The 18,751-nt window shown below is 45.9% G+C and overlaps 1 protein-coding gene across 3 annotated transcripts in view; it reads right to left on the bottom strand.

The window, feature by feature from the left end:
• Window positions 1-18,751, bottom strand: part of LOC144756153 (E3 ubiquitin-protein ligase TRIM39-like) — a 636,326-nt gene that overhangs the window by 339,517 nt on the left and 278,058 nt on the right. For all 3 annotated transcript variants that reach the window (XM_078645732.1, XM_078645730.1, XM_078645731.1), the window contains one exon: window positions 17,734-17,852. In XM_078645732.1, coding sequence (XP_078501858.1) covers window positions 17,734-17,852 — 119 coding nt within the window. The remainder of the gene's footprint in view (window positions 1-17,733; window positions 17,853-18,751) is intronic.

Raw genomic sequence — 18,751 nt, 5'->3', positions numbered from 1 at the left:
GAAGGATGGATGGATGAAGAGTGGGTGGGTAGATGGATGGATGGATGATGAGGGCAAAGGATGGATGGATGATGAGGGAAAAGGATGGATGGGTGATGAGGGGAAGGATGGATGATGAGGGGAAGGACAGATGGATGGATGGATGGATGATGGGTGGGTGAAAGGATGGATGGAAGGAAGGATGGCTAAGTGAAAGGGTCGATGGAGAGAGAAAGGGAGGATGGATGGATGACTAAAATAGTGGATGGGTGGAAGGATTAGTAAGTGAAAGGATGGCTGGATTGGTGAAAGGGTAAATGGCTGAATGGATGAGTGAATGGATGGATGGGATGAAGAGTGGATGGATAAGTGTACAGATGGATAGGGTGAAAGGGTGGATGGATAATGGAGACGAGTGAAAGGATGGATGAGGGGATGGATGAAGGGATGGATGAGTGAAATGATAGATGGAAGGATACATGATGGATAGGTTTGCAAACGGTTGAATATGTTTGGAAATGGCTGGGCTTACTTATATACTATTGCGCGACCTCTGATGTGTCTGTAAAACGTACCTATTGTCCTGAAGTTTTGTCCTGAATTTTGAGCTCCTGTCCTGAATTTGTGTCCTGAATTTTGACCCTTTGTCCTGAATTTTTACACTCACCGTCCTGAATTTGCACCAATGCCAGTTGGTCACCCTATTCGCTGGCTTGGAGACTGAGCGCCGTGCAGAGATGTTTGTCCCTCAAGATAAACAGACAGAACCACTCAGCCGAGAGAGCTGAGGCGCACACGGGACGGGGTATCTGCAGAGGCGCGCTGGACAAGGGATGAAGTCTGAGGGTTGAGCTCACCTATTGCAGACCATTCCCCCCTGGGAGTGAGCCATGGGAAAAATCCTAGAGGCGAGAAATTTAACACGGGCGTCAAGTGGCCCCATGTCATGGGTGTCAACTTCAACCAGTCCCCGCTTTTAAAGCGGAGACGATTTGCAGGCTGACATTTTGCAACGAAACTACAAGTACCAACATGCAGTTCGCTACTGTGTAGCAAGTGACCACTTGGCGGTTTTGACTGCTCTTTCTCTAGTGGTTAGGTCTGTCGAACGGGCATCCGGTGGGATATCAGGTTGTGTTCAAAATACACTGTACTATTTAACGTGCTTACTAATAAAAGGGGCGATAGGTATAGCCATCATTAGTGCAGCAGGTACAGTGGCACCAAGCTCAAAAAAGCAGCGCAAGGGGCTTGTAAATCTGCCCCAAAATGTCTACATTGTAAAGAAACCAAATATACATAGCTTCATGTTGTTAAATAACTAAAAAAACAAAGATATCTGTGTTTGTTGTAGGAAAAATGGCCACATAAAATGCCGCAAAATTGCCGCTAAATTTCCATATTTGTGCCGCTAAATTTCCATTTTTGTGCCGCTAAATTTGCTATTCCATGCCGCTATATCCTGGGGGGTCTGTATGTATGATCTGATGTTATTAGCAGGGGCGTAGCTACGATTGGTGCAGCAGGTGCAGTGGCACTGGGCCCAGAGCCATGGGGGGCCCATTGAAACCTGTATTTTAGTTGCCCAACAACAGTCAAAGTGGTTCTTTTCTTTTCTTGCACCAGGGCTCATGGCATCATTTCAATGGTACTGGCTATTTACACTCTCCAATCTGCAGCCTGCTCTTTCCAAACAGATGCATAAACCCGAGCTACATATCACTGCTAGCACTGAGAGAGGGTTGCATTTTTAGCAAGAAAGTGGATTTGCGCAGCACCTCGCACAGATAAGACGTGCAAAAACAAGATAAACTGCATGATCTTAAAGTGTAGGTCAGCAGTCAAGCATGCGATGAAATAGCAAAAACTATACTATTACATGAAATTGAAATTTGTTTTCTGACTGAATGCTGGCTTAAAGGCCACTCATCCCCCATTATTGATCTCATCACCACCAGGATTCACAATCATTTGTCATTACTGTAAGGGCTGCATTGGTGGAGGACTCACTATTATTCACAAAACAGGGGTGGCTTCTCCGCGGAAAACAACCTTTACAACGCAACTTGTACAACGCACTACCATTACAACGATACTTTTACAACGCAACATCCATTACATCGCATGCCATTACAATGCATGACACTACAACGCATACCTCTACAACGCATGTCATTACAACGCATACCATTACAACGCATTATATTACAAAGCATAGTACCCTTACACTATCCAACACTTCACTGTTGCACCCCCTGGAGTTAGAATAGTAATTTTTACCTCTACACTATCCAACACTTACCCTACTGTTGCACCGCCCTGGACTTAGAACAGTAATTTTTACCCCTACACTATCCAACACTTACCCTACTGTTGCACCCCCCTGGAGTTAGAATAGTAATTTTTACCCCTACACTATCCAATACTTACCATACATGCAATGTAATGTTATGCGTTGTAATGGTATGCGTTGTAAAGGTAGTATGCGTTGTGATGGAATGCATTGTAAAGGTAGTTTTTAAAAATTCGTTGTAATGGCATGCATTGTAATCAGACCCTCCAGGATATCGCGATTTCGCGATTTGCCGCGAAATCGGCACTTTTTAAAAAATGCCGCGATTTTTACAAAAATGCCCGCGAAATCGGCATTTTTGTAGAAATCGCGGCATTTTTTGCTATATCCTGGGGGGTCTGCTTTATCCAAAGACATGCACCGGTTGCCCCACACCTGTAGATGATCTACAGACACTGGGGTCAGAGGGTTAAAGCAGCTCGGCTGCAGCTGGCAGTGTGAAGGTCTAGGCTCTTTGTCATTCAGAGCTGCCCGGGACTGCGCTCGTTCGCACCTCTTCCTGGCCCACAAGAATGACAATGGGAGCCCTCACCTTGCACATCAACAGGAGGGGGGGATGGGTTGTTGTCACAGAGGATGGAGCAGGAATCGGACAGAGCAGTTCTCCTTCGAGTGTAATGTGAAAGGGTTTGCAGTGACAGGAATAGGAACTTCGAGTCTTAGGCCTGTGAGAAGGCTCATTTACTGACCTGGCAAATTGTTTTTACACACAGTCAGCAAGTCAATTTGGGAAAGAAACGGAGAACAATTTAAATTGAAAACAAAAGACACGCTACCTTAAATCTGTTAATATATTTTTTTTTTAACTCGAATCTTGCATTGCTGAGAGATTATCTGCAGCATGCACACCCGGAACTGTCTATGTGCTTGCACTTCTACTCTAATGTGAATTGTATTAGCAAAATATCTGACCTTGCTTTAAAGATGTTGCACTAAGTGCTCCATCCATGTACGATTTTTAGCATTGGATCGTAGCAAGCTTCTCCTTAAAGCTGAAGTTTAGTGCAAAAACGCTGGGCTCTCTATGAGCATACTATGAAATCATGGTTTTATTCTATAGATTAAAGAATTAGCAGAGTATCAATTTTCCGATTTAAAAAAAGGACTACAGGCCATAGAAGGCAAACAAGCAATGGCACCTTTCAGTACTCCAGGATATGGGGTGAATGGATGAATGAAAGATTTAATAAATGGATAATGAGAGAGGATGGATGGATTGATGAGAGGGGAAGGATGGAGAGAAAATTTAAATAGCTGGATGTATGGGTGGAAGGGTAGCTGGATGATGGATGAGGGGAAAGATGGATGAGGGGAAGGATGGATGATGGATGAAAGGAAGGATGGATGAGGGGAAGGATGGATGGATAAAGGGAAGGTTGGATGAGAGGAAGGATGGATGGATGAGGGGGTGGATAGAGGGGAAGGATGGATGGATGGATGGGTGGGTGAAAGGATGGATGGATGATGAGGGGAAGGATGGATGATGAGGGGAAGGATGGATGGATGGATGGATGATGAGGGGATGGATGGATGGATGTTTGATGAGGGGGTGGGTGAAAGGATGGATGATGAGGGGAAGGGTGGATGGATGGATGATGAGGGAATGGATGGATGATGAGGGGGTGGGTGAAAGGATGGATGGATGATGAGGGGAAGGATGGATGATGAGGGGAAGGATGGATGGATGAAGAGTGGGTGGGTAGATAGATGGATGGATGATGAGGGCAAAGGATGGATGGATGATGAGGGCAAAGGATGGATGGATGATGAGGGAAAAGGATGGATGGGTGATGAGGGGAAGGATGGATGATGAGGGGAAGGACAGATGGATGGATGGATGGATGGATGATGGGTGGGTGAAAGGATGGATGGAAGGAAGGATGGCTAAGTGAAAGGGTCGATGGAGAGAGAAAGGGAGGATGGATGGATGACTAAAATAGTGGATGGGTGGAAGGATTAGTAAGTGAAAGGATGGCTGGATTGGTGAAAGGGTAAATGGCTGAATGGATGAGTGAATGGATGGATGGGATGAAGAGTGGATGGATAAGTGTACAGATGGATAGGGTGAAAGGGTGGATGGATAATGGAGACGAGTGAAAGGATGGATGAAGGGATGGATGAGTGAAATGATAGATGGAAGGATACATGATGGATAGGTTTGCAAACGGTTGAATATGTTTGGAAATGGCTGGGCTTACTTATATACTACTGCGCGACCTCTGATGTGTCTGTAAAACGTACCTATTGTCCTGAAGTTTTGTCCTGAATTTTGAGCTCCTGTCCTGAATTTGTGTCCTGAATTTTGACCCTTTGTCCTGAATTTTTACACTCACCGTCCTGAATTTGCACCAATGCCAGTTGGTCACCCTATTCGCTGGCTTGGAGACTGAGCGCCGTGCAGAGATGTTTGTCCCTCAAGATAAACAGACAGAACCACTCAGCCGAGAGAGCTGAGGAGCACACGGGACGGGGTATCTGCAGAGGCGCGCTGGACAAGGGATGAAGTCTGAGGGTTGAGCTCACCTATTGCAGACCATTTCCCCCTGGGAGTGAGCCATGGGAAAAATCCTAGAGGCGAGAAATTTAACAGGGGCGTCAAGTGGCCCCATGTCATGGGTGTCAACTTCAACCAGTCCCCGCTCTTAAAGCGGAGACGATTTGCAGGCTGACATTTTGCAATGAAACTACAAGTACCAACATGCAGTTCGCTACTGTGTAGCAAGTGACCACTTGGCGGTTTTGACTGCTCTTTCTCTAGTGGTTAGGTCTGTCGAACGGGCATCCGGTGGGATATCAGGTTGTGTTCAAAATACACTGTACTATTTAACGTGCTTACTAATAAAAGGGGCGATAGGTATAGCCATCATTAGTGCAGCAGGTACAGTGGCACCAAGCTCAAAAAAGCAGCGCAAGGGGCTTGTAAATCTGCCCCAAAGTGTCTACATTGTAAAGAAACCAAATATACATAGCTTCATGTTGTTAAATAACTAAAGAAACTAAGATATCTGTGTTTGTTGTAGGAAAAATGGCCACATAAAATGCCGCAAAATTGCCGCTAAATTTCCATATTTGTGCCGCTAAATTTCCATTTTTGTGCCGCTAAATTTGCTATTCCATGCCGCTATATCCTGGGGGGTCTGCCTTACACAGAACCACCTCTCCTTCAGAAAACAACTAAAAACTTGGATATTCGATAAGTAAAGTACCCCCCCCTCCCCCTCCCTCAAGCGCCTTGAGACCCTCTGGGTGAGTGGTGCGCTATACAAATTTTATACTTGAACTTGAACTTAGGTTTGGGTTTTGGGGTACAGGGGTATTTTTAGGGATAGGTTTGGGTCTTGGGGTACAGGGTATATTTATAGGGTTAAGATGGGTTAGTGTTTAATGGTGTTGGGGTATTTTAAGGAGTAAGGGTGGGTTATGATTATGGGGTGCAGGGGTATTTAAAGGGAGCAGGGTGGGATTAGCACACGATATGAGACATGGCATGAAGGGCGGAGCGTACCACACGCCCCCAGCGTTTGTCACGCCCCAGCACACGCCCACAAGGGACTACTTTGCTGGCACAGTTTTTTTACCTTTTAAATGTATATGGTGGGCGTCTGCATAGCCTATGTCCTTCTGCTGCAACTGCCCTTTCCAACACTGCATTGGGTGTTGTGATTGGTGCTGTGGTTCCTGAGATTACCCGCCTCAAAGGTTTGGGCTCTCTCTTTATTATATTAGTATGGATATGGATATATATATATATATATATATATATATATATATATATATATATATATATGAAATTAAAATATTAAAATAATTATTTTATTCTAAAACAACATATTATACTACATTAACTAAAGCAGTTGGGAAAATGTTGGATAGCGTAGAGGATAAAATTACTATTCCGACTCCAGGGAATGCAAAAGTAGGGAAAGTGTTGGATAGCGGAGGGGATCAAAATACTATTCCCACTTCAGCGAGTGCAACAGTAGGAAAATTGTTGGATAGCAGAGGGGAATAATTTACTATTCCCACTCAAAGGAGTGCAACAGTGGGGAAAGTGTTGGATAGCGTAGGGCAGTGGTTCCCAAACTTTTGACTCCTGAGGACCCCCACTGAATCACTACTGGAAGCCAGAGACCCCCAAGCAATTTGGACAGTTTAAATTTCTTTTTAAAAACGCCTTTTGAGGCAGAGGCAATTTCAAGAGGGAGACAGCCTGAATTGGGTCTATTGGCATGGACATGTATGCATACAGCAGTGTATTATTTAATGGTACCCAAGGGCTTGTGGAAAGTGAGCAATCAGTCAGCAGCACGAAAATCCTACTGCTGATCCTGGCTGCATCTATTTTTACCTGCCTGCCAAGTAACTGTAACCTATACACATGTGCCTTTCAACGTTGTATTGCTTTTATTGTATTGCCTGTATTTTCATTGTTGTGTCTGTGACTGCTGTTGTCTGTCTTCCCCGCTGCCTGCACGTGGTCCGTGCCCCTTTTTCTTCCCTCTGTTCCCCTCGCTGTCCCCGTGCCCTCTCTGCCCGGTCTTTCCTTCTGTACCCCTCGCTGCCCCGTGTCTTTACCTGGTTTTCCCTTCTGTTCCCCTCGCTGCCACCGTGCCTCTCTGCCTGTTCTGCCTTCTGTTCTTAGCTGCCCCTATATTTCTGTATTCTGTATTTTGCCTCTGTGTCATTCGTTTTTTGTGCCTTTCTGCCCTCTGTTCCACTCGTTTTCCCTCCCTTCTGCCCTCTATTCCACTCGTTTTCTTGTGCCCTTCTGCCCTCTGCTCCACTTGTTTTTTGTGCTTTTCTGCCCTCTGTGCCACTCGTTTCTCCCTCGTTTTTGTACCTTTCTGCCCTCTGTTCCACTCGTTTTTCCCTCGTTTTGTGTGCCCTTCTGCCCTCTGTTCCACTTGTTTTTTGTGCCCTTCTGCCCTCTGTTCCACTCGTTTGTTGTGCCTTTCTGCCCTCTGTTCCACTAGTTTTTCCCTCGTTTTTTGTGTCCTTCTGCCCTCTGTTCCACTCATTTTTTGTGCCTTTTTGCCCTCTGTTCCACTAGTTTTTTGTGCCTTTCTGCCCTCTGTTCCACTTGTTTTCCCCTTGTTTTTGTGCCCTTCTGCCCTCTGTTCCACTTGTTTTTTGTGCCTTTCTGCCCTCTGTTCCACTCGTTTTTTTGTGCCCTTCTGCCCTCTGTTCCACTCGTTTTTTGTGCCTTTCTGCCCTCTGTTCCACTTGTTTTTCCCTCGTTGTGTGTGCCCTTCTTCCCTCCATTCCACTCGTTTTTGTGCCTTTCTGCCCTCTGTTCCTCTTAGTTTTCCCCTCATTTTCTGTGTCCTTCTGCCCTCTGTTCCACTCGTTTTTTGTGCCTTTCTGCCCTCTGTTCCACTCGTTTTTCCCTCATTTTTTTTTGCCCGTCTGCCCTCTATTCCACTCGTTTTTCGTGCCCTTCTGCCCTCTGTTCCACTCGTTTTTTGTGCCTTTCTGCCCTCTGTTCCACTTGTTTTCCCCTTGTTTTTGTGCCCTTCTGCCCTCTGTTCCACTTGTTTTTTGTGCCTTTCTGCCCTCTGTTCCACTCGTTTTTTTGTGCCCTTCTGCCCTCTGTTCCACTCGTTTTTTGTGCCTTTCTGCCCTCTGTTCCACTTCGTTTTACACTCGTTTTTTGTGCCCTTCTGTGCCACTCGTTTTTTCCTTGTTTTTGTGCCCCTTTTGCCTTCTGTTCCGCTCGTTTCCCCAGCCGCTGTGCCCCCTGCGGCCCGCCCCCCTGACTGCCCACTGCCCATTCGCTTCCCCCGCCTCCCGATTGTATTGGTGTGGTCTCACCACCCCTGCGCCAACATTTACAGCTCTTGTGTGCTGTGAGGCACTCGAGTCCTGCGGACTCCTTGGGAATGTCTCAAGGACCCCTGGGGGTCCGCGGACCACAGTTTGGGAAACTCCAGGAAGTGCAACAGTAGGGAAAGTGTTGGATAGCGGAGGGGAATAATCTACTATTCCCACTCCAACTAGTGCAACAGTAGGGAAAGTGTTGGATAACGGAGGGGAATAATTTAATATTCCCACTCCAGGGAGTGCAACAGTACAGAAGGTGTTGGATAGCGGAGGGAATAAAATTACTATTCCCACTCCAGAGAGTGCAACAGTAGGGAAAGTGTTGGATAGCGGAGGGTAATAATTTACTATTACCACTCCAGTAAGTGCAACAGTAGTGAAAGTGTTAGATAGCGGAGGGTAATAATTTACTATTCCCACACCAGCAAGTGCAACAGTAGGGAAAGTGTTGGATAGCAGAGAGGATACAATTACTATTTCCACTCCAACAAATGCATAAACAGGGAAAGTGTTGGATAGTGCAGTGGAATAATTTACTATTCCCACTCTAGCAAAATAATAAACATTAATTAACAAATATTTAAATAATTTACCTCCCACCAAATCCCCCTTTAAATGACACCACCAATATTGTAAAACATTACACAATTAACATTATTGCATAATAAATTAATTAAATAATAACAATGAACAATCAAATAAAAAAACAACCAGTAATAAATTAATTCACACTATTAAGACTGTAAAATAGCAATAACTAAATATTATATAAAAAATATTACAAAAACAATAAATTGTAATTACTTCCCACACTACTCCCCTATAAATCCACAATACACTCCCAAAAAAACCACAATTTACATTTTTACCAATTAATTATTAATAACCAATTAATAATTAATAATAAATTATTTAACACAATTCATATAAAATATTAAATCCAAATATTAAATAAAACCATTAACATATTTACCAATGAATAATTAATATCCAATGAATAACTAAATAATAACAAATTAATTAACACAATTAACAATATAAATTATTAAATACAAAAATATGAATTAATTCAAATTATTAATTAATTATTGTAATTAATTTACTTCCCACCCATTTCCCTTATAAACCCACAACCCGCTACAGAACCAAATTGCAATATTTCCACTACGGAACTAAAATACGCAAAAAGTAATTAGCATAAAATTCATTATTTCTAAAAATTTCAAACATACAATACAAAAATAAGCTACGCTTATACAAAATAATTAAATCCCATACTTTTAACACATATACTAAAATTAAGACCACTAAAATAAATTTCGATATTATTAACAACAATATTTTTACTAACTTCGATATTAAGTAAAACAACATTTCTTACCTGCATGCCGATATTCTGGTCGACAAATTCTTGCAGGTCAATATTGTGCCACATTGATATTTAAACTTCGATATTCTGGTATGTCGATATTTAAACATCGATATTATGTCTGCATACTGATATGTAAAGTATATATTTTATGGTTTAGGACGGTTTACAGGGTTGAACATGTTAAATTGTTATGTTTTCTCTCTGCTAACTGAAAGTGGGTTTCAAAGGATGAGATAACCGACATTTTGAATTACGTTTTGTTCTCAAGAGCAGAACCCAATAAACAGGAATGGATTTCAGAAGAGACAGCTGTGTTCGCAGAAAGAACGAGGAGGACAGAGAGTCTGCAATGATCGTTATAAGGAAGCGCAGCTCCTTGATTGGATTAACTGTTTTTCTTTTTTCCCAAGCATAGTTTATGGTTAAAATCTAAAAATGTGAAAGGCTGCTTGTTAATTAATGTAAAGAAAATAAAGACTAATCTTTGCCTCCATGTCCTTAACAGAATTGAAACTTTCTGTTATGAAAGCTAGGAAAATTTTCATTACTTGCTCACCCTGAGGTTGTGAAAGCAAAACTCTTTCAGGCCCTAACTGAATATTTTAAGTATTGAAAGACAAGATAAGAAATTTGATACCACATTGGCAGCTAATCGCGTACTCAATTTTGGAGACAGAAAACCATGTATAACATCCACCATTCCCTGGGAATCTTTTCCCTTCATTTCTGGGGACATTTGTGGTTCTTTTTTTGCCCTGGTCCACAATAGTTGAGATGGTAGCACTGACATGGAAATCAAAGGTAGCAATGGTGTGGGGGCGAATCCTCTAAAATACAGCAAAGTTGGATTTGACTAAAGTTTTTCCCTTCTGTAATGAAAACTAGGTTTCCCTGAACTCTACATGATGTTGTAATAGCGAGGGTGGGAATGGGAAATCAGCCAATTTTCCATGAATGTGTCATGTCCACCCTCCTATAACTCACGCCCTGGGAATATTTAAGGAATATCTGAGAAATCTAGTCTAATGTTACTATTATTTTTGAGAACTCAAGTCATTTATCACTTGGTATGTGTTGAATCATGCGTATATTCAATGACATTCATGACAAATAAATATGTTTTACAGTAAGATGCTGAAACAGGATGTTAAATCAGTCACTTAGCAGAACACTATAACATTAAACATAAATATATATGAATATATATATATATATTTTTTTTTAATTTTCAAAAATCTTTATTGGGAAAAAATGCACAGCACATTCACAGAGTTCCACGTTAGCAAAGGATTCAGCCCAAGAACACAATGCAGCACAGCAGAAATGGTTGCAACCTTGTGACACTTAGAGACGATGTCATGGAAAGTTGTCATAAAACCACTAGAGAGTTGAAAGCCTACGGCAGAGAGATGCACCATGAGTGAAGGAGAGAGGCAGTGGGGATGAAGGAGGGCGTTAGCAAAGGGAAAGCAGCTCATGGACTTACACCGGCAGCCGCCGCAGGCGGGGTGCTGGCAGGGAGCGCGGGAGAAGTCGCAGGATTGCTGGGAATCATGGCTTGAAAGGTAGGTGACAAGTGGGCCCCATAAATCAAGTGGGCGAGACTTGTCTGGTAAAAGGTACCAGAACTCAGACAGGAGGGTTTGGCGGCGGGATGCATCCTCGAGCCAGAGTGCAACCTTGGGTGCAGGCCTCCGACCCCAGCACATGGAGACCCTACACCGCGCGAGGACCAGCAGCACAGAGGCATCCGGGCAAAATTTAATGAAGCCTAAGAGACAGAGCACGGGGTCAGGTTGAAGGGGTGACGAGGTAATTTCTGAGATAATAGCGCAAACCTCACACCAATATGCCGAGACCCGGGGCACAGCCAGGCGAGATTAGAGAAATCAGCCACGTGCGCGGAGCAGCGCAAGCATCTGTCATTTGCCACAAGACCTAACCAATGAAGGTGGGCAGGAGTTTCATACAGCCTGTGTTGTATTTGAAGTTCATAAGGCTCAAACGATAGTTGGGGGAAGAGGCGTTTGATCTGAGTGCAACAAAACAGCCAATCAGCTTGAGAATTCTCGATCCCTAGGTTCTCACCCCATGCTACGTGTGCCCAGTCAGTGGAGATGGAAGACGCTGATAGAGTGTAGGCATAGATTTAAGTAACCAATTTCTTGGGAGAAGAGGAGGCATAAAGAAGATCAAGAGTGGCCATCGATGGAGGGGGCTGGGGAAAGGAGGAGTGAAGCTTCCTGCAAACAGCCCGGAGTTGGTAGTCTAGCATGGTGTCCATGGGGCCAGAATCGGTGGCAAGCGAGAAGAATATGTACCCCGGATACAGATTCGATACTGTAGAGAGGCCCAGACGAGCGGCGTGTTTAACCATCCCAGGCGAGTGGAGCGGAGGAAAAACAGGGTGGTGAGCAATGGGCTTCTAGATCTCGGAAAGCATATCAGAACCAGAAGTTTTACATATCCCGTCCCAGGCCCAGCGCAAGGGTTCGACCGTGTCGATTTCAGTGCGTTGGAGTTTCACCGGGTCAAATAGAGCAGTCGTGAGAGGCCACGGGTGGTGAGGGCGGTTTCCACCGCGACATGGGGCTGGAATGAAGTGGGGTAGAGTCAGAAGTGGAGAAAACTGGCCTGAGCACTGAGAGCATAGAGCTTGAAGTCCAGGCGCCCAGCCCGCCATGCGACATCGGATGTTATATATGATCCGGGGTTGCCCTTCGGCCCAAACCAGGGTAATAAGCAGAGAGCGAACCTTTTGAAAAAAATGAGCGGTGAGAGGGATGGGGATGTTAACGTAGAGATATAAGAACTTCGGAAGTACCACCATTTTGGCGATAGGTATGCGCCCGGCCAAAGAGAGTGGCAGCCAGTTCCAAAGAGGGATCTTGGATTCTAACCAGTCCACTGCGTGACCAAAGTTAACTCTCCAGAGTTCATCCACACCCCTGCTTAGCCAGATACCCAAATACCTAGTGGGCTCCGCAGCCCACACAAAGGGATAATCAGGTTGTGGCATTCGTGAGGGGAAATAGTACAGATTTATTCCAATTAACCTGAATGCTGGAGTAGCCACCGAACCGTATCACCTCGAGGACTAGTGGACTAAGATTCTCCTGGGGATGACGGACATAAAGAGTGATGTTGTTAGCGTACATGGAAACTAGTAGAGCGCGAGCTGGGAATCTAATGCCTAACTGGGTATGATGTTGCCGGAGACGATATGCGTAAGGTTCCATGGCGACAGCGAACAGCATTGGGGACAGCGGACAGCCCTGTCGAGTACCGCGCCCAATAGGAATAGGCTCGGAGATCTGTCCGTTAATGTGGAGACATGCGGTAAGAAGAGTTTACAGAAGTAGCACCCTGCATATAGAGACCTGGCTGAAGCCCAGGCGGAGAAGAAGATAAAACAGGAAGGGCCATTCCAAGGTGTCGAAGGCCTTGGTGGCATCGAGCAGAGCTTTCACTGCCGGAAGCGACGGGTCAATTTGATGAAGAACGGAGAAAATGGTCCGGAGGTTGTGGGAGGTGGCACAGCCAGGAATGAAACCGGACTGGTCTGGGCGAGCAATGAGCGGCATGAGAGGGAGGAGATGGGAAGCAAGCAACTTCGCGAACATTTTGTTGTCTGTGTTGATGAGGGATAGGGGGCGGTAGGAATCACGCTGCTCGGGTGACTTGTCCTGCTTGAGAAGTAAGGTTAATAATGCCTCACGCAGCGATGGGGGGAACTGGCCTGTTTCGAAGGACTCGTTATACATGGCTGCTAAATGAGGGAACAAAAGCGGGGCGAAGGCCTTGTAAAAGGAGGCCGGTTGGCCGTCAGAGCCAGGGGCCTTGTCACCGGGCAAACTGTTAATTGCAGCAAGAATCTCCTCTTTAGAGAAGGGCTCATCCAGGAATTCCCCGATGTGAATTACCAAGCGAGAGTAGTTGGAGTGTGTCAAAATATTGATCAAGAACTTCGCATGGTGGTACCGATCCAGCCGTATATAGTTGTGTGTAAAACGCATTGAAGCACGCTTTAATTTCATCAGGGGAGGTAGTGCGGGCAGGTCTGCCGACCTGAAGGGCAGTGATGTACGATGCTGCTCGAGGCTGGCGAAGGAGATTAGCGAAGGTTTTTCCAGGGCGATCGCCCTTACCGAAGCGGCGCGCCCGCGCCTCTTATTATATTTATTTATTTTATTTTTTGACATTTGTAAAGCGCACTATTACCGTACGGTGTCCTGGCGCTCAACCGAGAAACGCCAGTTCTTTATTCGCCTCGTCAGCAAATTCAGTCAGTTTCCCGCGTATCTGAGCGAGTGTGTCGGTTTTGGGCATGGGAAGCGTCTAGCTGTTTAACCTCCCTTTTAATTCTGTCCAGGGTGCCGCAGATTAAGCGTAGGACACCAGACTGCTTGGAGATACATTCCCTGCGGATGACAGTTTTAAACCCCTCCCAGAGCGTTTGAAGGGAAGTCCACTGAACCCTCGTTGAGCTCAAAATATTTCACGATTGCAGTTTGTATCTTGTCACAAAAGACAGAATCGCGTAGTGCATTCGGGGGAAGCCGCCAGGAGAAGGCTCGACAGGGAGAATGTGGAAGACGGAGGGATGCGTGGTCAGAGAGAGTGCACGCCATATGATCAACCGAGGTTAGCCAGACCAGAGCGTCCGGAGTAGTGATCCATAAGTCCAGTCGGGACCAGCAGCCACGAGAACCAGTGACACGTGCCCTCTTGCGCAGCAGGGTGAGCGTGGCGCCATGTGTCATGCAGGGAGTTTTCCAGGAGGATAGAGCTGAGAAGTGAGGCTGCGAGCGGGTGGGGAAAATGAGAGGCAGACCGGTCTAGGGTGGCGGACAGTGTCACATTAAAATCACCCTCTCCAGAGGAGAGCAGCGGGGCCAAAGGAGGAGATGTGGTGCCAGACTTGTGCATGAAAGTCTGGGTCGTCGCAGTTGGGGCCGTACAGCGTAGCTAGCGTCAGCAGCTGGGCCTGCAGGGAGCCGTGAAGGATTGCGACCCCCCCCCGGGTCAGTTAGCACTCCTCCGCCGGTTCCTGTTACTCGTCCTAGGTTTGATGGGCTTTACTAGAGGAGACAAACGGTCCCTCAATAATCCATTTTACGAGTCAGGATCCATGTAGCTATATATTTTGTAAAGACAACGTACTTTACGAATGGGATCTGTAAGTATACCGACCCACTACATACACAACGCGCTTTAGGGTGCGCGTTGATACAAACGACACACAGCTGGGGCCACCCCTTTTTTGGCCACCGCACACTTTTCGGTCCTGAAGAAAGCCTCACGATTAGCGAAGAAGGCTGAAACTAGTAGACCTGTACACACTTTTTATTGTGATATAGAGGGGCATCACCACCTCATATATATCCGATTGCTGTTTTTACCCATGCCATAGGACCCTTCCATTAAAACTTTTTCAAGGGTATTTCCTATAGGCATTTTTAACTTATACCTCACTTTACATAGCACTGTCCACTTATACACAAAATCCCGCTCCGCTGTAAACAGGCGTTGTAGCACAGCTGGATCGCATTCAGTGATCCAGCTGGGCCCCGATGATGAAGCATGCCACCTACTAGGTAGGTGGGTGAGGGCTTTTCAAACAACAAGAATGTGTTGTTGACTCTCAAGGGCTATGCTCTGACCAGTACCTGCCTGAGGTTTTGTCTCTGCTGTTGCATCGTATATATCTGGGGAAAAGGACAAGCACCTCTGTTTATTCCTCACTCTCTTGTTGCTATTACCACTCAGGAGGTCTGCCATTGGAGCCCTTTGCGAAGCAGTATGAACACACCCGAGAGTAGTTGGAGTCGACGGAGGAGTTGATTTCCCCCCCAATGTCGAGAAAAGAGTCTAGAGGTTGTGGCCAGTAGAAGATGGGTCTTTTGTAAAAAACAGATGTCCACCTTGTGCCAAATACAGTGAGCATGAACCAAACATGCCTTGCGATCGTCACTGAGCCCACGAACATTCCAAGTCCAAAGTGTAGTGTCAGTCATGGTGCTGCAACAAAGGAGGGAGTGTCCAGAAAGGGTGAAAAAGAAGGCAGGAGCTGCGTGCAACAATAGTGAGTGGTGCCATGAAAAATTAGGAAGGAGGGCAATGTAATAACCATGGAAGCATATTGACATGGCACAATCAAAGATATAACGAAGTCCCCAGGAGAGGCCAGCAATACAAACAATACAATCCCCTCAGCAAGCATCTGGATAGCATGGGAAAGGAACCTGTTCACGAAAAGGGCCGTATCTAGAGCCTGTGCAAAAGAGAACAACATGGCCTCATAAGGAGGCCGCAGACCCCAAACCCCCAACCCCCGGAGCCCACCCCCAAAACAAGAAACCCCAGGAAGTCCCACAACCCTGCACCCACACCAATCCCCCAATCAGGCATAACCACCCCAGGGACCCACAACTAGGAAGAGAAAAACCTGGGTCCGTGATGGGAATTATCCTGTGCGGGCATGGCAATGCCCAGCATGCACCCCTGCCAGAGAGACAGGGTGGCCAAGCCGTAGGTGACAGCAAACACCAGGAATGAACATCGAGGGGTGAGAAACACCACGTCAATGGTAAAGCGATGAGCAGAAATGACCTAGGAGGCCACGTGAACCCAAAGGTCTCAAAACAAATTATAAGCCTGAATAACACACGGAGTAAAAAACATAATATCTAGGCGTGAGAACAGGTCAGTCATTGTCACTGAGATTATCATCAGCAGCAGCTTGGGAGTTGGCAGGCGAGGAGCGGTGTGACCTGTCAAGTTTTGGGGCAAACGCCAGCACCTCCCTTGGATCCGGAAAAGTAAGAGTCTTGGAGCATTGTTTAATGTGCTGTTTAGCTGGGTGCACCAGCGAGTAGGTGCTTCTGAAGAAGCTGTTTAGTTGGTGAAATCACGGCGTGGTGCCTGAACCGCGATGGTGTAGTGAGGGTAGAATGAGAGGGAGTTACTCTGGTGGCGAATTTCCCCTTTCTCTCTGGCCGCCCGAAGGATGGCATCACGGTTCCTGAAATTCAAGATTTTGGCTAGGATGGGGCGGGCCGGCAGTCCAGGACGAGGACAGAGAGAACAGTGGGCCCGCTCAACAATGAAAACAGATGAAAGAACATCGCCAAAGAGCTCACAAGCCAATTGTCCCACATAGTCCTCCATGCGAGAGATGTTAGTAGATTCGGGCACTCCTGTGACGCGGAGGTTGCTCCTACGGGAGCACCCTCCAAATCCTCGTTAATATTTCAGATGACATCTAGTATCTTGTCCATCTGCAGCATTTTCTGGCGGTCTTGGGTGGCGGAGTCCTCTGCGTCAGACACCCTGGTCTCAACATGAAGAAGACTGGCATCGTGAGAGTCAACCCGAGCCTTCCCCGTGTCCAGGCCGACAGTTGGTCCAGCGGAGTGCTATGCTGGTGACAGTGGATTTGAAGTCCAGCATGATGGCCTTCAGATTGCCCTCACGAGACTGTGCCATTTCAGATGGAACCAGAGGGTCACCCCACGTCTGGCGGCACTGATTGAAGGTGATATTGGGCTGCTTGGGGTCGGTTCTCCCCATGGCAAGATGACGCCGGCGAGAGGAACAGCCAGGCAGCAGAAGAGAGGCCACAGGTATGGACGCGAGGACCAATGTACCCAAAGGGCGGCGGACCGGCAAAGGAGAAAGGGGAGGCTCAGGCCCAGCAAGCGGTTGCAACGACGTGTGGAGGCAGAGTACAGGTGGGCCGGTTGTAGGAGAGGCGTGAAGACTGCAGGCGCCAAGTCCAGCACCAGCTGGCCGCAGGGCCCAGGGCACACACAGCGGCGGAACCTTACCCCAGGGTCAGGTGAGTGGCAATGGCGCGGTTCTGAGTGGCGGTGAGTATGGCGTCTGCAGGATGGTAAAGGATTTTTGGCTTGGCCGGCAGAGGCCACTGAAGGTGTGCGCATTTTGCAGCCGGCTAAGCCACACCCCCTATGAATACATATATAGGTATTTTTACAGAACTTCAAAGCTGCTAGTCCGTTTTATAAAGTGGTCTTTAAATACTGCATTCCTGTTATTATTACCCTTGATTTACTGTAGTTCTTTTATAACATACATATATATTTACCCAAACACCAAATACATTTTGTGGTGATCTGATAAATAGAGGCATTGGTAGTTTACTGGACATTCTTTGTAGTAACACTAGGACAAATGTATAGTTTCTCACCCAATGAGTCAATTATCTGTATCTGCAGGTCTGCATCATCCTCTTCCTCCTCCTCAGTCTCCTCTTCTTTCCCCTTAAAGGTATCATAAGATGCATGCTGCGCTTTCATGTTTTCATACCTAGAAAAGAGAAAATGGGAATGCTATTAAATTCCCATTTGTTCAGCTAGGGGTAGTTTAGAAATCCTGTATTCTGTCAGATAAATGAGAGGAAGTACAACAAAAAGTAAGTGTACACCATGATGGATACAAAACTTCACATGGTAAAGGATCTGAATGGGACTTCTGTGAAATAAAAAAGGACTACAAGACCTCTGGCTATAAGGATCAGAGAAGGAGTGCACCTCGCCAGATAAATACACAGAGGAATTACCTAATAGGAACTGCTATCAAAGATGTGGTGTGCATTTAAAAATAAGAATGGGAGAAAAAACATATACATTGAGGAAAATCAAACTGTCATTTCTAGCATACAACTCCAAATATGTTAATGGTTTAAATATTATTTACTGTCATATAATTAAACTATACTATATGAAAATGCCGCAAAAGTGAAACAGTAAAAACTTTTTTTTTCGAAATTAACTAATATTACCTTGTTTTTATATAGCACATTATACTATATTTGTACAGTTTCTAAAGGCTGTAAATAAAGCCCACTGTTAACCACCTGAATGGTATTCACGTTAGCAACATCAGAAGGATGGATGTCGGAGTCTGCCTTGCAGGGATTGCAACTTGTGACCTGCATGGTTCTGCAGCAACTGTTAATATCAGTGAACCATACTGTATCAATGAACATCAATCAATCAATCAATCATAACACTTGTATAGCGCGCTACTCACCCGGAAGGGTCTCAAGGCGCTGGGGGGGGGGGGGTCCGCTACTGCTCGAACAGCCAGGTCTTGAGTTGTCTCCTGAAGGTGAGGTGGTCCTGGGTCAGCCGAAGGTGGATGGGGAGGGAGTTCCATGTCTTGGCCGCAGGTAGGAGAAGGATCTGCCTCCGGCGGTGGCTCTT

The sequence above is a fragment of the Lissotriton helveticus genome, chromosome 5_1, assembly GCF_964261635.1.
Source record: "Lissotriton helveticus chromosome 5_1, aLisHel1.1, whole genome shotgun sequence".
NCBI lineage: Eukaryota > Metazoa > Chordata > Amphibia > Caudata > Salamandridae > Lissotriton > Lissotriton helveticus.
The sequence above is the reverse complement of the archived record's forward strand: the minus strand, read 5'-3'. Positions and strand labels throughout refer to the sequence as shown.